The sequence below is a fragment of the Oryzias latipes genome, chromosome 8 (genome assembly GCF_053564925.1).
Source record: "Oryzias latipes strain Hd-rR chromosome 8, Olatipes_Hd-rR_3.1".
Taxonomy (NCBI): domain Eukaryota; kingdom Metazoa; phylum Chordata; class Actinopteri; order Beloniformes; family Adrianichthyidae; genus Oryzias; species Oryzias latipes.
The window spans coordinates 18,819,674-18,845,467 of NC_136244.1; the positions used below are offsets into that span (position 1 = coordinate 18,819,674).

General features: G+C 40.4%; 6 protein-coding genes across 12 annotated transcripts; 2 read left to right on the plus strand and 4 right to left on the minus strand.

The window, feature by feature from the left end:
- Positions 1 to 618: 618 nt before the first annotated feature.
- Positions 619 to 5,934, plus strand: slc27a1a (solute carrier family 27 member 1a). The gene is made up of 13 exons (XM_023957493.2): positions 619 to 1,022; positions 1,313 to 1,480; positions 1,561 to 1,955; positions 2,353 to 2,520; positions 3,018 to 3,087; positions 3,185 to 3,276; positions 3,357 to 3,466; positions 3,558 to 3,767; positions 3,849 to 3,975; positions 4,073 to 4,210; positions 4,398 to 4,562; positions 4,642 to 4,788; positions 4,892 to 5,934. Exons 2-13 carry the CDS (start codon positions 1,314 to 1,316, stop codon positions 5,047 to 5,049), a joined length of 1,947 nt encoding a protein of 648 aa, XP_023813261.1. The 5' UTR covers positions 619 to 1,022; position 1,313; the 3' UTR covers positions 5,050 to 5,934.
- On the minus strand, positions 5,288 to 13,205 carry trim35-13 (tripartite motif containing 35-13). 3 transcript variants are annotated; one of them, XM_078951649.1, is made up of 6 exons: positions 13,091 to 13,205; positions 7,334 to 7,429; positions 7,016 to 7,246; positions 6,901 to 6,923; positions 6,677 to 6,795; positions 5,288 to 6,599 (listed from the first exon to the last, which is right to left on the minus strand). In XM_078951649.1, the coding sequence occupies exons 2-6, from the start codon at positions 7,349 to 7,351 to the stop codon at positions 6,061 to 6,063; spliced, it is 930 nt and encodes a 309-aa protein (XP_078807775.1). In that variant the 5' UTR covers positions 7,352 to 7,429; positions 13,091 to 13,205; the 3' UTR covers positions 5,288 to 6,060. The 3 variants fall into 3 exon arrangements, with proteins under 3 accessions (XP_078807775.1, XP_011476388.2, XP_023813262.1); XM_011478086.4 differs by lacking the exon at positions 13,091 to 13,205 and adding an exon at positions 8,235 to 8,662; XM_023957494.2 differs by lacking the exon at positions 13,091 to 13,205 and adding an exon at positions 8,240 to 8,591.
- Positions 9,527 to 12,971, minus strand: vac14 (vac14 homolog (S. cerevisiae)). The gene has a single exon (XM_004071372.5). The coding sequence runs from the start codon at positions 12,544 to 12,546 to the stop codon at positions 10,174 to 10,176; it is 2,373 nt and encodes a 790-aa protein (XP_004071420.1). The 5' UTR covers positions 12,547 to 12,971; the 3' UTR covers positions 9,527 to 10,173.
- pgls (6-phosphogluconolactonase) lies at positions 12,266 to 25,361 on the plus strand. 5 transcript variants are annotated; one of them, XM_078951651.1, is made up of 11 exons: positions 12,266 to 12,406; positions 13,292 to 13,413; positions 13,989 to 14,094; positions 14,181 to 14,916; positions 19,116 to 19,359; positions 19,479 to 19,640; positions 23,640 to 23,910; positions 24,009 to 24,116; positions 24,198 to 24,299; positions 24,496 to 24,636; positions 25,106 to 25,361. In XM_078951651.1, exons 7-11 carry the CDS (start codon positions 23,647 to 23,649, stop codon positions 25,250 to 25,252), a joined length of 762 nt encoding a protein of 253 aa, XP_078807777.1. In that variant the 5' UTR covers positions 12,266 to 12,406; positions 13,292 to 13,413; positions 13,989 to 14,094; positions 14,181 to 14,916; positions 19,116 to 19,359; positions 19,479 to 19,640; positions 23,640 to 23,646; the 3' UTR covers positions 25,253 to 25,361. The 5 variants fall into 5 exon arrangements, with proteins under 5 accessions (XP_078807777.1, XP_011476385.1, XP_078807779.1 ...); XM_011478083.4 differs by lacking the exon at positions 13,292 to 13,413 and having other exon boundaries at positions 12,267 to 12,406; XM_078951653.1 differs by lacking the exons at positions 12,266 to 12,406; positions 13,292 to 13,413 and adding an exon at positions 12,980 to 13,068.
- Positions 15,564 to 18,585, minus strand: LOC101164895 (uncharacterized). Its single transcript, XM_004071622.5, has 4 exons — positions 18,184 to 18,585; positions 17,908 to 18,044; positions 17,725 to 17,830; positions 15,564 to 17,240 (listed from the first exon to the last, which is right to left on the minus strand). The coding sequence occupies exons 1-4, from the start codon at positions 18,446 to 18,448 to the stop codon at positions 16,546 to 16,548; spliced, it is 1,203 nt and encodes a 400-aa protein (XP_004071670.1). The 5' UTR covers positions 18,449 to 18,585; the 3' UTR covers positions 15,564 to 16,545.
- Positions 21,115 to 23,026, minus strand: LOC101161156 (uncharacterized). The gene is made up of 4 exons (XM_004071371.5): positions 22,546 to 23,026; positions 22,343 to 22,439; positions 22,158 to 22,251; positions 21,115 to 21,869 (listed from the first exon to the last, which is right to left on the minus strand). Exons 1-4 carry the CDS (start codon positions 22,833 to 22,835, stop codon positions 21,190 to 21,192), a joined length of 1,161 nt encoding a protein of 386 aa, XP_004071419.1. The 5' UTR covers positions 22,836 to 23,026; the 3' UTR covers positions 21,115 to 21,189.
- Positions 25,362 to 25,794: the final 433 nt, after the last annotated feature.

A 25,794-nucleotide genomic window follows, 5' to 3' on the forward strand; every position in this document is an offset into this window, starting at 1 on the left:
GAATGTAGGAGCTATCCAGCCATCGAGTTGCATGCCAGATACCAGCTTGAACAAGGAAAACAAAGACAGACATGGAGCTATTTCTCTGTCATTGGATGCATCAGAATGGAGCGAAACAGGGAGCCTATAGACCGCAAACTATAGCACCTACATCGCTTCTACAGGGTTTTTCCAGCAGCATTTATTCAACTGTTCGTAATTCACAACAACTTGAATAAACAAATACTCAGAAATGCTGCTTTAAACTTAATTTTCTTTCTAGCCTGTATGTCCTCCATCATGAGAAAAATGACACAATGTTAAATACAAAAAACACAGTTTGGAGTGGGTCTTTAATCTTTTCATTTAAAAATATTTTAATTTCCCCCCTTGTAAATTAAACTGCAAAACTCATTCGGCAAGACATGTCTGGCAATAAGTAAAGTAATCAAGCGTCAAACTGCATTTAACAACCTTTATTTGACTCTACCGAGTCGACGTCCTTACAATTTGTCCGACATTCTTAGCGGCTCCCAGTGGTGATTGGGATTTTAGGCTGGATGGATTCGTCCAATCAAAACTTAGAATTGCTTGACAAGCGGGGAAATCAACAAATAGCTGATCTGCTACACAAAGCTCACACCCGCGGTGGGCGGGGCTTCGATGCCAACCGCTCTGTGCAACATGGAGTACAGAACCTAGTCAGATATACTGACAGCTTATCGCTCCTCGTCAGTTTACCGTTATTTAATGAACACGGGCTCTTTTGATCTAGTATTGCTTGGTCTTTTTACTAAATGACCTCTTAATAGAAATATTTCTGTGCCGCTTAGACGTTATAACCCGGTTAACTACTGCATCGCTGCCACGTTGAGTGCGGTTAACGGAGCTAACTTAACAAAAACTTCTGGTTTCTGAAAACCAGCTTCTTTCGGCGCTTCGAAAGCTGCTTGTCTTCACTAAAGTACAGCAGAAAGTTGCGCCGATCATCGACGAGGTCACCAGCTAAAAACCGGGATATCCCCATCAGTGTTGACTCATAGGTAAGTCGTGCATAAACATTTACGCTACTGTGGCATTTTTGAACGCGGTATTTGACGCTCGATACTTTTATTAAAGCAGAATTAACTGTAGATATGTAATGCTAAGATCGTGTTTTTACACCAAATGTGTATTTTTAGTCGCTCGTGACAGGATAAAAAGTTTTCTTTGCGTGCCTGTGTGCCAGTTTGCACTGCACTACTTGAGCCCCCCTCTGATCTGAAGCCCATGCAGCTTAAACCCAGTATTGTGTAAAAAAAAAAGACCACCCTTCTTCTTTCTCCGTGACGAGAATGCACAATGCAGCGAGTGTCTCTGCCTCTCTGGGGTCCTTGGGGCTGCTGCGTCTCTTTGGGGTGTCCTGGTCCTGGAGTCTAGCAGCAGGCCTTGGGGCGTATCTGGGAGCAAGAAGCTGGAAATATTTCTACATTGCTGCAAAGACTGCCACGAGAGACATCAAGTAGGTGAAATGTTTGGAAAGGATGTTGATTTTAGGTCAACTTTTTGTTCATCAGTGATCTCCTGTTTTTCCCTTCTCAGTGGCCTGTATGTCCTGTGCAGAGTCAAGCTGGCTTTGTGGCGCTACATGCGGAACGGAAGCAATATTCCTTCCATTTTCACCCAGGTTGTAAAACAACACCCAAACAAACCAGCATTGATCTATGAGGCCACAGGAGAGGTGTGGACCTTCACCCAGCTGGATGAAACCTCTAACGCAGTTGCCCACTGGGCTAGAGGTCAGGGATGGGTCTCCGGGGATGTCGTTGCCCTCTTTTTGGAAAGCAGACCTCTCCAGGTGGCACTTTGGCTGGGCTTGGCCAAAGTTGGGGTGGAAGCTGCACTCATTAACTTCAGCCTCCGCTGTGATCCCCTTCTGCACTGCATCGGGGTATCGGGGTCCCGGGCGATTGTGTTTGGAGCCGAGCTTGCTGATGGTAAGAATGTTTTACACAACATGTGAACAGTTATTCCTTAAGCTACTTCACCAGGCGTGTTCAAGAATCCGCTAAACGCAGGTTTTTGAACGCACATTTAGCCCATGGTGTTCACACTGAACTAGCAGGGAGGGGCTTCTTCTTCTCTAAATTTTTTTAATGTTTACCAGCGCATGTCCCTCACCTACAGTTGGAAGAGGCTTGGTGGGAAATGTCAAAGCGGTGCAAATCTCATGAATCAAGGACATTGTGAGCGTAGCCTAGAATCTTACAATATCACATGTATCAGCATAAGTAAATATCTGTTGATGTTTCATGTATTTTCTATTGCAGTTTTTAAAATTTTGGAACTTCTGCTTTTTCCTCCCATCAACTGTCTTCCTCCCAACTTGATCAGCTTTGTTGGAAGTCAACTCTGCCATCAGCCAGTCCATGGTACGATTTTGTACCGGAGAGCTTAGTGCAGAAATGCTGGCTTGCTTGGGTGCTCAGCCACTAGACGCAGTTTTAGCTACTGCACCTAGACATAGCCCGTCACCCTGTGTTCCCCCTAAAGGCATGAATGGTGAGTAGAGGCTGACCACTTCTTAACTTTCTTGTGATGATTTCCAATTAGAAGTTTTTTTTTTATCAGCCACTAAACGCAGTCACTTTGTCCCCATGTGATTAATTTCTATACCTATGCATCTCTGTATAAATGTTAGCTGTCTTGTAATACATAATTGTTTTAGCTTGGAGTATATTTTGGCTGCTGGGTAAGATTTTGAACTTTGTGATCTATTTCTTGCACAAAAGGCCTATTTCTTCTCCCTGCTGATGTGTTTTTGGTTTGAAATTCTAGTTTAGCCATTCTTTTACTTGGTAAGCATTCTGAATGTAATCCAAGTAAATATATATATTCAGATTGACACGTAAACTGCAACCAGAAAGTGGAGAAAAGTTGCCTTTAATTGCTAATGAAATGTGAATAAGTTCATACAAGCTTATGTAAACCTTTGATTAGGATCTTGACATAAACTTGAAGTACGTAATTGCAGAACTGTTCTGTAATCCTGTGTGCAGATCGGCTGTTTTATATCTACACCTCTGGGACCACAGGACTGCCTAAGGCTGCTATTGTTGTACACAGTCGGTATGTTTTTGCTCTGAAAAACTCCTTAAAGTTGTTCAACTGCTGTACAGCTTGTGACACATTAAAAAAAAAAAAAAAACTCAACTTCCTCTTACAGCTACTACAGAATTGCTGCTTTTGGGTACTATGCCTTTCGCATGCGTACTGAAGACATTATTTATGACTGTCTGCCCCTCTATCACTCTGCAGGTGTGAAAAAAAATCCTTCCGTGTATTTTATCAACACTTTCAGTGTTTGTGTTGCTAAATGTGTGTGTGTTCTTTGCCAGGTAATATTCTTGGAGTGGGACAGTGTTTGATCCATGGTCTCACCGTGGTTGTGAAGAGGAAGTTCTCTGCCAGCCGCTTCTGGGATGACTGCATCAAGTACAACTGCACTGTAAGGGCTAAGAGTTCCTGAAGAAAAATGTGTTTGCTGATTACAAAACAACAGTCATGTAAAAAACAAAGACGTTTCTTCCTGTTGACAGGTGGTGCAGTACATTGGAGAAATTTGCCGTTACCTCTTATCTCAGCCAGTCCGCCCATCTGAGAAAGGTCACAAAGTTCGTCTGGCAATAGGGAATGGATTGCGTCCGAGTGTTTGGGAAGCCTTTATGGAGCGTTTTGGAGTGAGGCAAATTGGCGAGTTCTATGGAGCAACTGAGTGCAACTGCAGTATTGCTAACATGGACGGCAAGGTTAGCGATTATGGTTCATGTGCCTGCAATGGTAAAATGTTATAGATATGGTATTAATCTGGTTCTGTGTTGCTCTTTAAGGTGGGAGCCTGTGGATTCAACAGTCGCATTCTTCCCTTTGTGTACCCCATCCGTCTGGTAAGGGTTAATGAGGAGAACATGGAACCGCTCCGGGACAGCCGAGGCCTGTGTGTGCCCTGCCGCCCTGGTAATGAAATTCTGGACCACAAACTGATGTAGCTTATGAAGGAGGGTGTTCTTTTATGCCTTGCGGGTTATCTGAAATCCCAATATTTAATTTGCAGGGGAGCCAGGGCTCCTTGTAGGTCGGATTGACCAGAAGGACCCATTGCGACGTTTTGATGGCTACGCTAACCAGGATGCTACAAAGAAGAAGATCGCTCACAATGTCTTCAGGAAAAACGACTGTGCATATATGTCAGGTAACCTTTCTTCCCATTGTAAAAAAAAAAACAGTTGGAAAATGTTAAAAGATAATTTAGAAGTTAGAAGGTTGTGATGCCAGCTTTGTCATTTCAGTAGTTCACCTGATCTGTTTGGTTATCCCTCCTAAAACTGTGAGTTTATTAAACTAAATGGCTGTTGAAAAACTATTTTCACTGTTTTCAGGCGATGTGCTGGTGATGGATGAACTGGGCTACATGTATTTTCGCGATCGCAGTGGCGACACCTTCCGCTGGCGAGGGGAGAACGTCTCTACCACTGAGGTGGAGGGAATAATCAGCAATCTTCTGGATCAGACTGATGTGGCTGTGTATGGTGTGGCTGTCCCAGGTAACAACTGTCTATTTACACTGAAGCGTCTTCAGGGTCTCACCCGTTGTAATCCTTATTCTTGTGAATTTTGCACCAGGTGTGGAGGGTAAGGCAGGAATGGCTGCCATTGCTGATGCCTCTGAAAGTTTGGACTGCGACAAGTTCTTAAAGAACATCCAGCGAGCACTTCCTTCTTATGCACGCCCTGTATTCTTACGGACCTCTCCACAGGTGGACACCACAGGTGAATAGAACCACCATTGCACATGAACCGCCATCACTCATTAATGTCTCCATAATAATTTACGGATTCAAAATAATATGACTTTGTCAACATTTTTTTTTAGGCACATTCAAAATCCAGAAAACAAGACTGCAGAGGGAAGGGTTCGATCCTCGTCTCACAACTGACCAGCTCTACTACTTGAACAGTCGTGCTGGACGATACGAGCCTATCGACGAGGAGCTCTACAATGCTATAGTTGAGGGAAGAATTCCCCTATGACCTGGCAGGCAAACCCAGTAGGCCTCAGTTGAACAGGCTAAATAAACTGTTGTTGAAAGAGATAGCATAGGACATGCATACAGAAAGGCTTGGACCAGTCAGACTTGGTGCACCATTGTCTGCACTTTAACCTATCTGGGAACAGAGTTGAGAAGACTACTCACATAGACAGAATTCTGCTCCAGCTAATGTTTTAACACAGTGTCATTAACACAAGGACATGAAGTGGGAGCAGCCCTTTTGATAGGATATTTTATTTTAAAATCAAGTGAACACCTCATAGAGCCTTCAAGCATCACTAAGAAGAAATCACCCGTAATCAGTCGGAAACAGGTCATGTCAGGACAGAAAGGGTAGTATCAAGACAAACACTGTTACATGGTACTGTACCCATGTTTTGCTGCACATTTGATGCTGTATAGGTCATTTTCTATTACCACTGTGTGCTTGATTGAAGCTAAGAGACTTCAACATGCAGTTGGAAAAGCTGCTAGTTCAAATATTAACCCCATAGGATCTTCCTTTTTTAATGCAATGGAAAACTAATCCCACTTGTCAAGTTGAAACTTTAAGGAACACTGGTGTGGGTTTGCAAAGAAACATTATTACTGAATGTGCCTTCAATGAAACTTGCATTTCCTATTCTAAATGATTTTTAGAGAAAGGAGCCAAATGAATGTGGATATGACAGAATGACTTTGTGTTATGCGGAGCTGAGAAACACTATAATTTTTTGTGTAACAGTTCTTATCAGTGTAGTGTAATATAGATGTTCATGATTGTGATTTGTAATTGGAGACCTAGAATACACTTCTGCTGTAACTTAAATTAAATTTCTCAAAATGCATTTCTTTTATGTTATTCATTAAAAACCCAGATGTTCAATTGAATGTTGTGGTATTTGTACAGGCAAGTTTTACTTTAAATAATGAAAATACTAATTATAACTAAAATATTTCCATTCTTCAAACAAGTAAGTTAATGTGTGGCGCTAACATTTGAGCAAACGTTTCAGTATTCGGTAGATAAGGAAATACTTGCTGGTAGGATTTTCAGTGGATGCTCTTTGCAGGCTGTGCAGAAGTAAGGAAAGACTTTGGGTGAGATGATGTTTGTGAAAGTGTAGAGAGTGCTTCTCTCTCTGGGATCCTGAAACGCTACCTTCCCTCGGTCCATGTCCAATACCACTCTTACCACAGCAGGTTTTTTTGTCATATTAAGAGGCTCCCACGGAGCTGTGCAGGCTTTGTGCTCTCCATTGCGAAACCTGATCGTCCAAAATCCCTCTGCTGGCGTCAACACATGTTTACCCTTCCTGTTAATGGACTCACTGGCAACTCCTAAAACCCAGTATGTGTTGTCATTCACCTCCACGTCCCACCTATGGCGTCCAGAGGAGTAGCCCTCGGCTGCCAGCGTCTCAGCGCTGATGTCAAAACGCTCTGGGTTGTCGGGCAGCTTGAATATTTGAGTAGAATTCTGTATAGTGGTGAGATCCTCTGAGAGAATGAAGCAGTTGGCAGCTGTGTTGGGATCCAGAATCACTGAAGCTAAAAGAAAAAATATATCTTAGAATTTAGCTAAGAAAAGTTCACCTGTCAATCAAACTATTCCTCAAGAAACTCACTGTATTTTACAATCTTCTTCATTTTTTCCCACACTTTATATTTCAAAGAGCCCAAGTGTTTGGCAACATCAATCAGAGCACCAGACAGCAGCTTGGGCTCATCACAACTTTTCCAGGTCCTGAAAAACAAGTTTGTCAGAATTCTTCCTAAAAAGATTTTTACTATAAAACAAGATAACTAAATAATAATTACTTTTAGACGATTTAGAAGTAAAGCAGCTTACCTCTTTATGGTTTCCTTGTAATTCTGAAAACAAATTATAAATACAGTTTTAACACATCTGTATGCAGTCAAACAAGTTGCACAGCTTTGTGGTTCGGTGAAAATGTCATCACTACCTTAAGGAACTGGATGTCATGACTCTTCATTTCCTGTTCCACTAATTTAATAGTATTGGATAGAGATGTTATTTCACAGCTCAGCTCATCAATTCTTTGGTTGATCATGAGGTTCTTCTGTTCCTCTTCAGCCTTTAAAGCAGAAACTCTTGCAGCTTCCTGCTCCTCCAGAAAACGGTGCAGGGCTTCAAACTCATCCTTAATTTGTTTTTCAGCATGTTCTGCTTGGCTCTGAAAAGAAATGGGACCGAAAGGTAAATTCTCACATGAGCTCTTCTTCCAAATGTAAGATTTTGGAACCTCACAGATTTATGATACCTTGATGTGTTCTGCCATTTCCTCACACACCGTTTTTGCTTTCCTGTGAAGCTGTAACTTGTCTTTCAAGGGCAGGAGTGCACTCTTCAGTTCTTCCTGAAATGTGAGTGGAAAGGGTTCAAACTTTTTAAAACAAGGTCAAAGCGGCAGGTGGCCAAGCTGTCAGCACAGTGTGGTGCTTCCAGCTTCTGCATTCTCCTCCATGCCAGCATTCCTCCTAAATGCAAAGCTCCACAATACAGTAGAATCAACCCCAAAACTATTGAAAGGTTTACTATTTTACACAAATAATGAGCAGTAGTGTAAGCCTATACTAATTTTGAATTGGCACAGTATGACAGATTCATTTGAGTTTGGTATTCAGGGTTTCCTGGTTTCTAAAGTCAGCAGAAGAGGTCAGCATTAGAATGAGTGCCGCGTCACAGAAGCCTTGTGAGAGTCGAGTTTCAGTGCTTTCAGGACCCCAGAGGCAACAGGAAGCCAAATATATTAATCTATTATTAGAAAGTTAACAAACTCTGTCAAAGAAACCTTCACACATTCTACATCGGCATACCGCATTTACAGAAAAAGAAAATAAAAAAATCTGTAGGTAGGTAAGAAGCCCATCTGTGGCCCTAACACAGCATAAATGTTAGTTCATCCTCTGCGTATGAACTACATAAACTGCAATATACCAAAAACACTTTTTTGGAAAATTCTTTTTATGGGTAACTATAAAATAAATATGGCAGCAAACCTCTTTTTTTAGATTTTTAAACATGATTTTAGCTCAACTTTTTTTCAAAAAACAGAAAGACTTAAATAATGCAATTTTTTCAGATTAAATTGTGTCAAAGAAACAGAAAACAAAAACATTTTTATGTGAAAAAAGAAGCACTGCACCATTACAGTGGCCTACCTTACAGTCATGAGTGCCTTCCCCGATAGGATAGAGTTTGTGCCCCTTGTGTGCAGCTGATTTTCCACAAACATGACAGATTGGTTCTAAATCCTCCACACAGAAGAGCGTGAGCTTTTCTCCATGCTCTCCGCAAGCTTCTGAGTCATTCCTGCTTCTGTCTTCTTTAAAGGATTTACAGGCCTTCTCCAGCACATTGCTCACCGCTATCCGATCCATGGAGGAATGACGCCAGCACAGAGGGCAGCACTTTAAATCTGTGTCCTCACCGCCCTGCGTGTCCCAACACTCTTGCAGACAGTCTTTGCAGAACCTGTGTCTGCAAGTGAGGACAACGGGCTGACTAAGAATGTGTCCACAAATTGGACAGGAAAGGTCATCTTCAGAGTAAACGCGCCTGCTGGCCATTCTTTAGAATGGTGCTGTCAAACAGGCTGGCACCTAAAAAGCCCCACCCACGGCTCTGGTAGTCTGTCTCATCTTATCCCTCAGAAATAACTGTTAATACTTCTGCTACCAAAGGGATATCCTGTGCGGCTGAGGAACCACATTCACATTTAACACTGTTCAGTGGAGTACAAATCTCACTAGGATTTAGGATATAGTCTCCTCAGATTAATAACACAAATCAAATGCAAAAGTCTTCATCAATCACTGATATACTAATCAATTAGTTATACTATGGAGGAAGAGTCAAACGAAATCTGCAGAAATTAGTCGATTTATACTTGATATCCTTCTATAATCTGAAAGGGAGGTGCACAGAGCTGAACATGCGCTTCATTTGAAACTGTAAAACAGACTGACTCTAGATCAACTTAAGAGAGGATAAAAATTCCCTCAACGTGTGCTTCACATGCAGAGGCTGATTAGCAGCAAAGTCTGTCAAGTTCAGGTATTATAAGCATTAGTTCATGTTCCCTTTGTGAGCATTGCAGGCGCTTAGCAACATTTTCATTGATGAGGAAGGGAAATCTGTGGTTTTCAGCTACTTTTACCAACATACCAGCACAAACCAGAAAGGTGCTTTAGTAAAAAATGCTTTAAAAATTCTGTGTATTAAAATTACGTCAATACATTGCTCATTATTTTTTTATACTCGTGCATTGGCGTGCTTTGGCCTCATAAGATCCATAGATTAAAGTACATTTCTCACTTCTCACAGTGGTTTTACTTCTTGTTCTTGAAAGGAAATGCCTTTTTTGTTGTTGCTTTAGGTGTTTTGCATTCATGTTCTTCACAAACTATTCAAAAATTAGCTGAATGGTTGTGTACAGTCAACAGATGACTCATTTTTAAAACCACAGTCCACTTTATTGTCAAATGGGAATGACAGAAGTGCAAAACAACAAACATCACAAAAAAAATATTTGTAAAAAAAAAAAAAGGTTTTGATAAACAGACAATGCAAGAAATTGTACATGACACTGCAAACGGAGGTTGCACAAATGCTCAGCTGTGTAACAACATGACTATGAAGAATGAATGCCAAAGTTCAGTCATCTGAGGATTAAAGACCTAAGATTCTGTTCTGGCTCACATGAGATTACAGCAACACTGAACACATGATTACAAGAAGTGCTGTTCATACAAAGCATGAGTTTAAATTGGAAATTAAAAGCAAATGTTTTAGCTGATGTTTATATATTGGTCCAACAAATTATTCTGGGTTCTAATAGTGTGAAGTTTATCAGACTTTTACTGTTAAATCCTTTAAGTTTTGCACAACATAGGGAGGAGTACCAAAACACAAGCGGTTCTGTCATAATTACACCTCGGGCAATTATTCGTTAGGATTGTACTTAATACATCTTGGCATCAAAAAGCGTCAATTAGTCAACATGCATGTGAATTAGTGTAAGTATCCTTCTCTGCCATCATAAATATTTTTTTTTATTAACTACATCTACTGATCAGAGGTCACTGTGGCACGGGAACTTTACATCAGCTTTCTGTCTGGGTGATCAGAGGCCCGCCCAGACCGCTGGTGTCTGATCTCCAGATGTTTGCTCTGCACATGGTCAAAATGCTGAAGGAGCTCGTTGTAATCCACTTGGGTGTGAGAGCCACGCTTGCTGGCTCCTTGTCGCTTCGAGTCCATATACTTTGACTCCTCTACAGTCCTCATGAGCTCCGGGTTGGGAACACAACGCAAACGATGGGACAGCAGCTGAAAGGCCTGACTCTGTGGCAGCAGCATCAACAGGCCGTACAACGCCTTGATTAGGTAGGGGTTATTCTCCACATCTAGAAGCTCCAGGCGCAGGTAGGTAAAAATTGGGCTTTCGATGAGCTGAACCAATTTGTCAACTTCCATCAGAAAGTCCACAGTCACCTCCAAATTTCCAAACTTCTGGATAAGATCATAGGCATGCCTGTAGTTTTGTGTGAGGAAACAGAGTGACACAGTGGCCACGGGGTTGTGACACCATGAGCGGTACAGGCAGCAAAACAAAGTACAGCTTTCTTGAGTGTGGAGGTCTTTTAGCTGGTTTCGTAACTCGAAGAGCTCAGCTGAAGTGAGCAGGATGGTGTTTAGAGTCTGAACCATGGTGGAAGCAAATTTAAGGTCCTCTTCTTTAAGCAAGATGTCTGCCATAGAGTGAAAGATGTTTTCTGCATGGAGCAGCAGACAGAGCTGTCTGATGATGAAAGCCCCCCTGACCTCCAGAAGCTTCCTTTCCAAACTGAAACGTTTAAGCAAATTAATCATGAACTTGTAAAAGTAGGAGTTCATGCTGGGCGTGGAGGGGGAAGAGTCAACAGCTTTGGGGTTTGTGCTAGGCTGCTGTCCTGGCTTGGGACCCTGTGGCACTTTGAGCACCAGGTTGTTGACAGTGCTGTCACAGGAGAAGGCTTGGTCTGTTTGGCCAGCAGGAGACGACGCTATTTCAGCCAACACTTCCAGATCTTTCAGTATGACTTCATCCGATTCATCTGAAAGTGTTTTAAGCAGAATGGGAAAAAGGCTGTCTGTGTGACGAAACATTTTGCGTGGCGTCTTGATGTAAAGGTGGTAAAGCCACTTGAGCACTGCTATGCGCGTCATCATGCCTGTGGAGGAGTCATGGAGGTGGCGATTCAACACTTGAACAATTCCATCCAGGTCCAGGTTTACCTGGGGCCTCTCAGTGCTTGCTGGAGTGAAGAAACTGATGTTACTGAAGCCCGTAGATTCTTGCGATGCATTCAACATGTCATTGCTATCTGCCTCCACTTTGGGCTGCTCGTCTCCTGTGGAAGGTGAACCAAGGCTCTTACTTCCCTCTTCTTCATCGTCATCGTCATCCTCAGGGGTCACCAGTTTCATCAGACTGTTATTACAGGCACTTGCTGCCTCTTTGGTATTTTTCTTTCGGTCATCATAAGAAAGGCAAGGGAGTACTGCCGTTAGGATGCCAGAGGAGTAAGGGAGCACCACTCTGCCAGCAAGTTGAATGAACTCTCTCATCCACGTCATAGCGGTCAGCTGGATCAAATCGTTTGTGACCTTGGCTTCATCTGCAACTTGGCAGTGGATGACCAGGATGTTGGCCATTTCTGCAAACTTTACTTTGGAGGGGGTCTTCTTAATCTCCTTCAAAAACTCTCCAAGTACGACTTCACACGTCCTACGAATTTCCTTGCTGTTATCTCCCAGGATCTGGAAAAGTCCATCCAGGATCTCTGGAAGATAGTCTAACAGATTAATGTCAGGCACCGACTCCATGACGTGGATCCAGGAGATTATAAACTGCCTGGCATACTGATTATTTGAGTAGATTCTCTCCCGCAGCAAAGGAACAAATGCCACCAAGTCAAACGTGTTGCTTTCTGTAACAATGTCTTTCAGCAGTCTGTCCAGCAGTTCAGATCCGCTCTTTACATTGGGGTCTGGGTCTGCAGCGAGCTTACTGAGACCATCAAAAAGCAGGTTGAAGTGGGGCAGCACGGCTCCCCGGGCCACCTTAACGATATTGTAGAGGGCCTCACATGCGTAGTAGCGCAGGCGGCTGTCTGAGTCATTGAAGCACGTGAGTACAGGCTCAATGAGCTCCTTCAGATACAGACCTGAGTCCTTCCCCAGAGCGATGGAGCAGGCTGCCAGTCCGATGAGACCCCCCTTCCGACTGTGGGGGTGCTGGGAGAGGGCAAACTCCGACGCCAAAATCTGGATCACATGTCGAATTTGAGTTGAGTTGTTTTGCGCCACAAACTCCCGCACGAGCTTCTCTATTTCCAATGCGGCGACTTTCCTTTTCTCGTACAGTTTATCATTCAGAGCCCTGACGATGTTCGGGGTGAGCGGAGTAAAGTCCTTCTCGGCGTTCATTTTCGCACCTGAAGTTGTCGTGGATCCAAGCTTATGACGTCCGGGCCGACAGTGTCTTTCATTTATGTTAATATGTTGCAGTTGGCCTCAAATTTCTGTTCTCTGTTGCTATCCAGGAAGTCTTTTTTTCAACATTGAAGCAGCTGACCAGTTGTATCCGCCGGAAATACGTCATTTTTGCAACTTTGAATGGAGTCCCGCTGAACAAGCACCGTTAGCTCAAATTAGCTTCATTGGCTACATGCTGCCGAATTATTATGTATCTGATTACTTTAAACAGCATTTATTATTTGCAGATTTTATTTTACATTTTTTCTATTAGTGAGAGCTTCTGTTCGACTCTTTAACAAAGATGGCGTGCCAAAAAATGTATTTTCAAACACGGCTCTCGTCCATCAGAGATAATTATAGGATGGCCAATGTGCTCTGACTCAGGTCTGCAAACTGGTGGATGAAGACTCCGCTGAGACTAGGATGGAGTTATCTCGACTTTTATCGACAAATTCAGCACTGGCTGAAAAAGTAAACAGTCTCAAATCCGAACTGTCGTGAAAAGCGAGCCGCCTAAGTTGATCACAGCATGTCGGAGTGTTGGTATACAAACCGACTGCTACAGAGACGAGGATGTTCACTGTTGGATCACTCAGAGTTTTGCTCGGACATCGTTTGTAAATAAATGCACCTTGGAATCACTTCTTAGATATTCCTGCTAATGAATTTCTTGCCTTTTCATATTTTACGTCAGATTCTCGGCATATAGAGGGAATCTTTGGCAGTGATTGGTATATATGAACCTGTGGAAAGAAAGACAGAGACCCACAACAAAGCCTGAAGAGATGCGCAGATTCTCCACAGTCATTTGATAAGGCGAGAAAGATGCTCAAATGTTGAAATTTGTTGATGCATATTTGTATTTGATGCAATCATACTAGGTTTCAAGGAAAGTTTATTCTAAATTTAATATATTAAACTCATTATCTTACTTTTCATAGTATTTAGCAAACATTTTTATCTTAAGCAATTTACTTTATTTTTACACTTTAAAAGTCTTCCAAGGATATAATTACAGTCTAGTCAAGAATTTGAACTACAAATCACCCGAGATGATGGCAATTAATGTGATTGTATAATCATTTCAATGTTATTTGTAAGTGCGGTTCCTTTAATTTATGATAGTATTGTTTAAAAGTACCACACCTGCAATATCAAAACAAATTATTCATAATTAAAACACTGCAAATAATAAAATATCTCAGTCATTTTTTATTATTAAGAAAAATTCAGACACTTAATTAACTATTTTATTTTTTATTAAAAAATCCAATTTTGGATTCCATCACAGGTTGACAGCTAATCTGGTTTGTTTCACTCTTGTGTCAAATTAAAATGCATTGTTAGTCTTCCAAAAATACATTTCCCTTTTTTGTGTGTCATTTTTCCAGTCTGCAGCATTGGGGGATGATCACATTACCAGACATGAGAACAAAGCAGGGGATTACGTGCAAAATGTTGCCGCCGACTTTCCGCAGCAGATGGACACCACTGAAGGTTAGGCGAGGGCGGAGAGGGACATGAAACAATTAGTGGCATGAGCTACTGTCTGAGTATTTACATTTTTACCTTTTTTCCAACAGAACATAAGCAAGACATAGCTGAGGAACCACAACAGCTTTCCGTGGATGACAGCAATGGCGGCTTATCATTTGACCAAAACAGAGAGCTGGTTGCAGTTGGTCCTGAAGAAGCAGCTGTGCAGTTATTGCTCTTCAACAATACAGAAGAGACCTTCAGCGTTCACATCATTCCAGTTGAAGAAGAAGATGACGACGATGTCCAGTTTGTTCAAGAAACGCAGCAAGAACCAGCAAAAAACACTTCTGCTGCACTCAATAACGACAACCAGCTGCCCTTAGATATCAACAGCGCTGAAAACGTTACGACCAATGATGATGCTGGTGTGCTGTGTGTAGAAACCACCAAGACAAATGCAGACAAGTTTCCTTGTAAAATATGTTTCAGAACCTTCTTTCACATGGGAACTCTTACTCGCCACATGAAGTCACATAAATCTAACTTCTGCAATATTTGCAAGCAGCATTTTCCTCAACAAATGAAGCTGGACTCTCACAGTTGTGTGCTGCCGCCTTCTCTCAAACAAGCAGCAAGTGTTGCAAAGTGTGCGGGAAGACGTTTAACCACCCGTCAGATCTCAGGGTTCATTATGTAGTCCACACTGGAGAAAACCCTCACAGGTGCAGATTTTGTGAAAAAACTTTTACGCAGAAAGGCAACCTGAATTGCCATCTGCGCTTCCACGCCAGGGAAAGACCATTCAGGTGCGATAAATGTGGAAGAACTTTCACTCAAAAGGTGAGCCTTAACAATCATTTAATGTCATACTTTCATCGTGAGATTGTGGATGACAGAAATACTGAAGGCATTTAAAAACAGTGGATGTGGAGCTTCATTACAGTACTGTTAACTGCTGCTGTCATGTTGTAACTATTTACTGTATTGTGCTTTCAATTTTGTGAAAATACGGTGGTGCAGTGGCCTCGAGCAAGAAACTGAACCCCACCTAGATGCTTTTATTTTTACCATCAAAATAGGTTCCCGTGTTTAATAAAAGCTTCCGTTTTATGCGTGCCTCCTTTGAAATCATATTTTTCTTGGTCACTGGGACTGGGACTCCATCTTTTAATAGAAACATAATCATATGTAACAGAAAATGGAATAAATATATGAGAGAAGTATAAAAGCATTAATAACATTACAAACGATTATTTACAGTGTTAGTTGAACTATTATAATGAAAAATACCATGGCCATATGCTGAAATACTTCAGACTGTGAAGATTACGATGAAGACGAAAACTTTCATTAACAGAAAATTGCAGACTTGGATGTTGAAAACTTGACTTTTAATACGACTTATAAAATTGTTGAAATATTTTCACTTAATTTATAAATAGGATACATTAAATGTTATGAATAAAAATGCTTGCTACCCACACAGCTTATGAGGTAACCATAAATGTTTATTCAAACAGCAACACCATTTAGACTACAATAATTTTGCCATGACCTAATATAAATAGAATGTAACACAAACATTTAATTTCATTTGAATGCAAAACAAAACATATGGCTTCTGAAAAAGAAAATCAATGTCAACACCAGGCCAATGAAGAAAAAACTTCTTTTTCTTTTTCCAAGAGGTAGTTTTAAAGGTTTATGCTACTTGTGTGCAAACTGTGGATTACCTTCCCAGAGGAATTATTTTTGGCATTTTTCAAGACAGGCCTTTTGTGTTTTAAGATATGAGGTATATTGGCATGCATGGATGACATGGAGGTAACGAGTTTGCATTGATATTTAATTTCTTTACATGTTCTAATTGCTAGAGGTGTGGTAAATTGTTTAAATGAAGCCTAGTGAATATAACTTTATAATGCATTTTCCATTATAAAGAAATCTCAAAACTGCTACAATGGTATAAAAGATCCAATCGGCAGTGTAACAATTTAAAGACAAAATAAAAAGATAGACATTTCTTAAAAAACAAGTTAATTCCTTTAAAATAATGTTTAAAGGGCCTATATCATGCACAATCAATTTTTTTGAGCTTTTAAGTGTATTATAGTCTTCATTCCTCACAAAAAACAGAGATTGAAGCCTTCTTACTTCTGGATAGGAAAATAAAATTGTGAAAATAACTTTTTTTTATGTTCTTTAATGTGCCAAAGGTAATATATTATCATATATATATGGTTTGCTCTGAAAGGCTTACGAATAGCATGATAAAGGCCCTTTAACAGAGTTTGTAATCGTTAGATTTAGGTAGAATGAAAGGTCATTCTATAGAAAGACCATTTGAAAGCCCTGTCTCCCATAGCAAAGTGTGGTTTTAGGAGAAAGTGGTGCTTTATGCAATTTTCTATTGACAAGGTTGAATTTCAAATGGATGTTGTTGTTTTTTTATTTCATTTGTATCAAAGTTTAAATAGTTATGTTGGCACATGCTGAACTGCTCTGATCAAGACCAACGCCACCTCTTTCAAATGCCTCTGGTTTGACCAGCCAATTGAAGCATTGGTGATGATTCAAACCGTATTTATAAGCATAACATTTGCCACAGTCCACACAGCTGTAAGGTTTTTCACCAGTGTGTGTTCGAAGGTGGATGTTAAGAGAGCTTTTCTGTGAAAAACTTTTGCCGCAGCTGGGGCAGCTGTAAGGCTTTTCCCCAGAATGCACACGCTGGTGCAATTTTAGGTACGTCTTTTGAGCAAAGCGTTTCCCACACACAGAGCAGCTGAAAGGCTTTTCACCAGAGTGTCGCCTAATGTGGACTTTCAGACTACTCAGGTAGTTGAAGATTTTTCCACAGAACAAACACTCAAAGCGCTTTGTTGTTTTCAGAGGTTTCGGCTGTAGAGTGAACTCTTTGGTTGAGTTCATGTGGATGCTGTTTGTGTAGTCCGAGTGTTCCAGGGTGGCTGAGGGTAGATTGTGGTGGTCAACCAGCGTGCTCATTGTTGCATCGTCGAGTAGCTTGTCTATGATTGGTGCCTGGGTGCGTTGTTGCATCTGACTTTCAGATGTCATGGGGAAGTTGGTTTGTTCTCCGGAGGAAAGCTGCATTTCGGTGACAGCTCTATGAAGCATGCCGTCATCTTCGCACATGCCCGCAACTGCAGGATGAAAATAAATGCATCCACATAAATCGGCATCAGGACTTTAAAAACCCACTCTAATGAAAATTCTGTTTTTGATGGTATTTTCTTATTCTAATTGTGGTGAATTAAGCTCGTTTAAAAAGGCTTGCAGTTATACGTAGGTTCTACAGTAGGCAGGTTCCGCTCTATTCTTCCAATATCACACTGGGGTTGTGAGGGACTGCAAGCTAGCAGGAGAGCGTTTAAACAAAGGGATGATAGAAAAATGAGGGCAGGTTTACTCTGCGGCAACAGTCCCACCCAAAATTCAGAGACAAATTTTTAATGAACTCTCACCGCTCTGCAGAAACTGCGTCCTAGAAAATGACAGTTTGTAGGGTTTTTTTGGTAAAAAACAGCAAAATCATAAATAAAAGACCACTGGGAATGCTTCTAAAATAGATCAAAAGGTGATCGAACTTTAAAAACGGACTTTTGTTTGATTACAATAAGAACTCACTTTTTCTGCACCCAGTGTGCCTCAGCTGTTGACTGATAGGATGATCATCATATGTTTCCTCCTTGACAAAGATGAGGTCGGGCTCCCTTGCCATCATGTCAATTGCCTACATAGAAAAGAAGCTATAAATACAACATTTCTGCACAGTGTGACTTGAATCCAGATATAAACCCATAGCCTGACCTGTGGGTCTGTGCCTGCCATAAGACCAACATCCATAGGTGGTCTTCTTTGAGGTGGAAGCCTTTCTTCTCTCCAGAGGTCCATGCACCAGTCTTTCCCAAACACTCCTTCAATGGCTGGAGCACAGTGCTGCTGATCTAGAAATAACAAGTCAGCCATATGAAATGTAAACAAAGACAAATGCATACACCCATAGACCTCTCTATTTAACAGTAACTGGAGGCTGTAAACAGAAGCTGTGGTGTGGCAGCCTGGGGATCCTCCCCAGCTTCAGACCTGTAGGTTGCCTGCAGCTGACACCGCTGTTGGCGTCTGCAGGGTAGGTCTGCGCCTCCCTTGCGGCACTGAGCTGCACTTCCAGTGAGTAACATCTCTTCTTCAGAGCCTCGTTCTCCGTCTTGTGCAGGGAAATCTCGGTGCGAAGGACGGAAGAGCATTCATCCGCCAGATTGCTGATTTCAACCAAAGCCGCCTTCGTTAACTTGTCCAGAATCACGGCGAGCTGCGTTCGGAAGCTCCGGTTGGTGGTGTCGCACATCATCTTTCCAAAGAAGCTCAGTATTTGTGTGGCTGTTTAGCTCAAAACCCAACAGAAACGGCCGCGATTTTGTTCAGATATGTGGGTACAGCTGTGCCGAAAGGGCTTCTGGGAAACTGCATCCTCGCTCACAACCGTTTCGGGCGAACGCGAGGGGGCAACATTGTAAACAGAGGGGAGAGGGGGGCGCTTAAAACCATGTATGGATGCGAAGTTCATTAAACAGATCATCATTTTCTTATTAGAAGTATGTTATTTATGCAAACATATGTGTCTCATAATTTATTTATTTTTTATTTCTTCTTCAACACTGCTCATTCTGACACTTCATTAAAACGATAAAGAAATGGTATTTGACATTTCATTTTCAAAAAGTCCTCTGATGATTGTGTATCAAAATAAGATTAGAAAAATATCTAATTTGACAAATAAGAGGAATTTATAGAAGTGTTTTTTCAATCAAACAACGTAACTGAATTAATTCACTATACAAATACCCTTGACAATATCTTTCTTAACATTTAAAAATATTATTGTGGCCTTTAAAAGGCTGTTTTTAAGGATTACTTTAAAATAAATCGTGATTTGTCATTATAGAATGGGTTCTGAAATGTAATTATATTTTAAATATATAACTTATTCATAAGAGAATACATGTTTGTGTGCCCAGCTGGTTAGGGAGGACTGGAAGACAGGCAGGGTTGTGGCTTTTGAGGACCAGGGTTGGCCAGCAATGGTCGATGTCTTGAGACGAGTCTCCCCCACTTCGGTGTATTACCACAAAAACAACTACCGTTGGATCACCTCACCATCACCAGCAGACGGAGGAGGAGAGAGGACAGCTGGAGCTGCTGCTCCTCAATCCCAGCTATGTGATGCTCAGCCACCTAGCCCTGCAGAGATGCCACAATCAGGTTATAGATGTAACTCTGCATCTCCACCTGTTGTTTTGATCCAAACGACCCTTAAGTGAAGCTATTTTCAAGCTTGTGTGTCCTAACAATCCTCAATGTTGTGTTACTTTTTTTCCCAGAGCCTTTCAACGCTGTGGTCCGAGAACTGTCATCTTCAGCTGTAGATGATGGGGCCATATTCAGAAAGAGAAAGTTACAATGCAATACAGGGGTGACTGCTAGGAAAAAGAGGAGGCTTTCTCCATGTACCAGCACCCCACAACTCCTTGACCCTGATCACGGTAAGATGATTATAACACTTTTGTTTTTCTCAGTGATAACAAAGCGGCTACTGCACTAAATATACTCATATTGTATCAAGCAATAAGGTAAACAAGTTAAAGTTAAAGTCCCATTAGCTGTCACACACCTCATGTTTGAAATTTGTTCCATCCCCTGAGAGAGCGGTGAGCTGTGCTCGAGAAACATTCGGTGGTTTAACCCCCCAAATACAACCTCTTAATGTAGAGTGTCAAACAGCCATTGGGTCCTGTTTTTAGAGTCTTTTGTATGACTTGACCCTGAATTTGAACTCACAACCTTCCAAACTCTCGGCGGACACTACCACAAGACAGAATGAATGTTTGTCAACCTCTGTTCAGAGATTCTGCTGTTCCTGGCCAAAGTTATTAGGCACTGTAGGGGAGAGAGAAGAAACCTCATCAAACATCCTTCATTAGAAAATATTATTTGTTTTACTAATTTTATATAACACTCATGAAAGCAAGAAAAATGAATCCTTATTACAGCCAACCAGAAAACACAGAGAAGCAAAACACAGCACCAGAAAAGGGGAAAAAATGAAAGATAATATTTTCTTAAACTATACTTATTACTCTGCAACTTTACCACTGAAATTATTAGTAAATTGTGTTTTTTAATTTAAAAAAGTAATAAATCTGTGTGTAGAGGTGTTGAATGATTGATGCATTTTCCTTTCACACTTTTGGAAGAGTAACAAAACACACCAAATCTATCATAAAATCATTTTCAGTGTATTTAGTCCAAGATAAGAGCAACTTACTATCCTTCAAGGTAAACTTTACTGTTGCTAGTTGCTTGGTTGCAGTAAAAAAAAAAGTTTATTAGTGTACTAATAGGAATTTGAGCAAATAATCTTTGTATTAATAGATAAGTTTATTGAAAGTCATAATGAGAGAGGTTTTCTTTTTTCTGGAAAACATGACTTTAAGTTAGCATATAATGATCTAAAATTTATAATTGTCTTTCAGAATTTATTGTGGCATTGGAATCGGTTTATTTCAAACAATTAAAACTAAAAGTGAAAAAAACACATCAATGCATTTGCAGGCAAACTATGCCATTTTAATTACTCTTAATTGGACGTATAATGCATACATGACCCACTGCATTAATTAAATATGAACTTTGTCAAGTAGTTTCATTGAATGCTTGAAAGGGAGCGGGAGGAAGCATTCTTACATAATTCCACCTCTATTATGTTTATGTTTTTGACTAATTCATTGAAAGGGAGTGGGAAGATCCGAATTCATGTAATCCCAACAACATGCATATTGTGTAAGTCACTGCAATTGACTTGCATAAAAATCTCCTGGTTAAAACCTAGGATCATGTTTTTGCCACACTAAAAAGTGGCTAAAATGATTCCCCGGAACCATGGAAAGTCACACAAGCATGTACTCAAACTGCATTGAACATATTAACAGCAAAACAAAGTCGCATGAACTCAAACACGAGGCAATAGTAACTTTATTTTTCACAAGATCTTTGAATCAAACTAAAATGTTAAGTTACTGGCGATTTCTGATTTTAAGAAGTTCCATTAAGGAATTCTCCACTCAATGCATTCTCATAGAAATTCAAACAAGGATCTAAATGAACTGAGAGATGTTTCTTTAAATTACAATTCTTTGTAAAACCTTTGCCACACTTGCCACAAACAAAAGGTTTTTCCCCAGTGTGAGTGCGCTGATGCATATCAAGGGTACATTTCTGAATGAAGCCCTTTCCACAAACCAAACAGCGATAAGGCTTCTCACCAGTGTGTGTGCGCTGGTGTGTGTACAGATGCCCTTTTTGGGCATACCGCTTTCCACACAAGGTGCATCTGAATGGCTTTTCTCCTGTGTGGCTTCTCTGGTGGATTTCAAGCTGACTGAAACATCTGAAACTCTTACCACAGTGCAAGCACCCAAACCGCTTTGCAACCGAGTTCCGGTAATTGTGAAGTTTTGTATTCCTTAGAACATTAATGCTTTGAGAAGCAACACTTTGAACTGGAACATTTTGAGCTGCACTTTCCCCTGGATTAGTCTTTGCTGCTGGAAATTGTGAACTCCAATGGGTTTCACTGCTCCATGGTTTTGGGAGAGACTGCTGGCTTAGAGTCACAAGGTCACTGGTAAAAACCGGTTGGTGGTGTTCTGCAGTGGGTTTGGGATTCTGCCTCACATCTGGACTCTTTTGGATGTCTGTAAAAGCTTCCACTCCTGTTGAAAGCAAATGAACATATCAAAAGTTAATTCAAATTTGGTCAAAAAGTAATTTACAAACTACGGTGATGACATTTATATGTGATGATGCTGAAGGTTTAATCCTTCTTGGTATATTAGTTTTATGGCAAAAATCAAATAAACATTAGGATGGGGCAACAATAATAGTGTTTTCTGAATCCATTTAAGGATCTACCTTAATAATATGCAGAGCTTGTGTTTTGTATTACTTTGTCCATCATGCACAATTCAAAATCTAGTTAGATTACTGAGGGTAATACACACCGTTTACAGCAGTTTGGTTCTGATCAGTGTAACTGTTATCCAAATCTGGTGGCTCCTCCTTTATCACTCTCAGTTTGGGTAGTTCTTTCTCTGACTTTTGTAAAGGAGAAAAAATACAATATTTATGTTCAGTTAACTGCAGAATAATAAAGCATAATGTTAATTCTTAATGATCCAACACTTACTTCAGTTGCTGTTTGCTCTTCACTGTGAAACAAACGTTGTATCATCACAGGGGAAGAACTTCTTTTTTCCCCTACAGTTTCACTGGGATCCGCCATACTTTTTAAAAAATTGTCAGGGAGGGAAAAGACAGCACATTTAATGATCGAGATCTAATCAAAATTACAGTACAGAGATGCAAACCAATGAATCGTCACAATCCTACCTTTTTGTAACTGGTTTTGTGCTATTGGAGGCCAAACATGGAAGGTCCCTTACTGCTGTCGGTAACAACACCACCTCCTTTATGTTGTTCCCTTGCGCCATGTGGAGCAACTTCTCCATCAGCTGCAGTTTCTCAGTGAGGGAGGCAATCTCGTTTCGTCCTCGAGAGATCTCTATTTTCAGCATTTTCGATTCGATCTCCACCAGTTTGCTAATTTCTGTTACAGCTGTTTTGGATAAAGCGTCCATGATGGACACTAGCTGTGCCTGGAAAGAAAACGCCGACGACATTTTTACGTGACCTCTGTGACACACGAGAACCACACAAGCGAGTTAGCAGGAATACAATTTGAAGTTAATAGTTTATGTATAGTGCTACCACAGAGTACTACAGTGAAACGGAGGGAGCATGCATGACAAGACTCGCGTGAAGTCCTCTCCTCTCCCACTATGCCACTCAATTAAAAAGAACGGTGTCTCCACCTAGTGGAGGGGCGGTGGAATTTCAATGAGAAACAATTAAAAAAGTGAATGAGCAGATATGGAGCTTTTTAAATGTTAACTTAGCATTACTCAGTTATATTAAATCACTATATCAAAGACTCGTGAAGTGATTTGTCCTTTTCCTTTTCTCTTTAACCTGTACCAGCCGATACCACTTGCTAGACTTCATTGCCCACAATGCATTGCGATGCAACAAAACGTGTGATTGGCTATTCAGAGACCGAGTTTCAGGAAGTGATGAATTAAATCAAACACGCATTTTGCTAAAGAAAATCGTCTTAACCATCTGCTACCGAATTTCCACGTAAGGGAATTTCTTTCTAATGTTTAGATTTTTTTGTTTTCTTGTTGGTTTTAATATCCTGTAAATCGTTATGTTTCGAAAAGGCTTTTTGTGTTTGCAGTCCTGTTAGTAGTCTATGTTTGTTCACAGTCTTAATGCACTAGTCTAAAGGTGACATAAAAAAACCACCGAGGAAACTGTTCTTAAAACATTTGCACACACTACACGATTAGAAATACTGTTTTGTAACTGCTTCCTTATTGTGCATTTTTTGTCTGTTTTATTCTTCCTCATCATCACTCACTCAGTCTTGACATGGCTGGAAGAAGAGTTGTGGTCTTTCCTTCTGCAGCAGAACTGGGTCCAGTTCTGGCCAGTTTAGTGGCATCACGGGCTGAGAAAGCCATATCCTCTCGTGGCCGGTTCACACTTGGTCTTTCTGGAGGAAGTCTTGTGAACATCCTTAGCAAGGAGCTGCCTGCTTTGCCCGAGTTGGACTGTAGCAAATGGGTGGTAGGCTTTTGTGACGAACGACTGGTTTCCTTCGATGATCCAGAAAGTACTTATGGACTTTACAAGGTATATTTGTATTAACATTTTTTTTATATGTTTAACTTACCGGTACATACACTTACAATATCTTGTTAGCTATAATCCAACACTTTGTTTTCTAACAGAGTCAGCTGTTTTCCAAGGTCAACATCCCTGACAATGCAGTCTTAACCATTGACTCGTCTCTGTCTGTGCAAGACTGTGCTGAGGATTACACTCGTAAACTGAAAAAGGTACAAATTAGTCTCATATGTTTAGATTTCAGTGTCATAATCATAATTATTACTTTATTACTGCTATATTGAAAACCACAGGCCTTTCCAGATGACGAGTTTCCTGTATTTGACCTGTTACTCCTGGGGATGGGACCTGATGGACACACATGTTCCCTTTTTCCAGACCACCCTCTTTTGGAGGTGAGAGCTGTTCACAGCAGATGTAAAGTGAGAACCGTAAAAGTGATTTTAAAAAATGGCTAAATGGATACATCGTAGCATTCTTGTTGTTCAGCTACTTTGTTTCATGTTGAGAAAAACATTTTAGAGCTACACCTGTTGTGTAGACATATTTTGGAGAATAATATAAATGTTTTGGATTAAACACATTACTCAGGAGAACAAGAAGATAGTGGCCCCCATCAGTGACTCCCCCAAACCACCCCCTCAACGTGTCACAATGACTTTTCCAGTGGTGAACGCTGCACGCTGTGTGTCTTTTGTATCAACAGGAGGCAGCAAAGCACAAGTTTTGAAGGTAATAGTCAAAAGATAATTGGTAATTGAAGTATTTTAAAACGTGGAAAGTTTGTAACTATATTGAATCATCATATGTCTTTCCTAAAACAGTTGTTGGAAGCAGGTAGTGAATCTGACTTCAGATATGTATTTGTTGTGTTGGTTGGTTGCAATGTAGCCACACTATAAAGACAACTATTTTAGTTTAGCTAAGAGTCATCCTCTTGTGGTCATCATAATGAAGGACTTTTTTTTTTTAGCTTTTTTCACAACATATCCCCTATTAAAGAGGGCTAGTAAATGAAACTCTTGAAAAGAACAAGAACAAATATTTCAACTTTATCAGCAAATGTGTTTTTATTTAATTTAAATAAATGAAGTTGTAAGGAACACAACTCGTGGTTTAAATACCGATTAGATTTAAAATTCATGCAATCATGTTATTTGTTAATGCAGTCCCTATTGTAATGCCCCACCTTGTTTTGCAGGAGGTCCTGGAGGGTAGAGAAGGTTCTGTTTATCCAGCTGCTCGTGTTGCCCCAACAAAGGGGGAATTGTTCTGGCTCCTTGATGACCCAGCAGCTGCTTCCTTGTCTATCCATGTAGAGAGACCAGGATCAGGAGAAACACTTTAAAACTCCCACTGACATCAAAGGAGCAAGTTTGTTTACTAAAAATGGTTTAGTTCATTCCCAATTGTGTGAGATATTACATTGAATAATAAAATAAAATACACTGTCCTTACTTTGTGGCAGGATGTCGGGTTGCTTTTTGCTTTTTACCTAACTGTGCAGTTGTATGATGTCACACTTGAAAGCAATTTATTTAGTTTTTTCAATGTTTTTAAGTTTAGCATAGAAAGTAGAAACAATGAAGAAAATAGATTGTAGACTTATGTTTTCAAGAATGCACAATTATTGATATCACTTTTTAAAAAGCTGAGCATTTTTTGTTTGTTGAAATATCAGCTGAAATATTTAAATGTAGATATTCTTAGTTAGCTTTACAAGAAAAAGAGAGAGACATTGTAGCTAATAATTCAATGCATGTAAAACCAACATATTTTGTTGCCATTGGTGTCTGCAGATGATGTTTAAAATAATAATACACTCTTTCTTAAGACAATATTTTTAAATTGAATTTATTTGTCAATTGATTACCATAAATTCTTATAGTA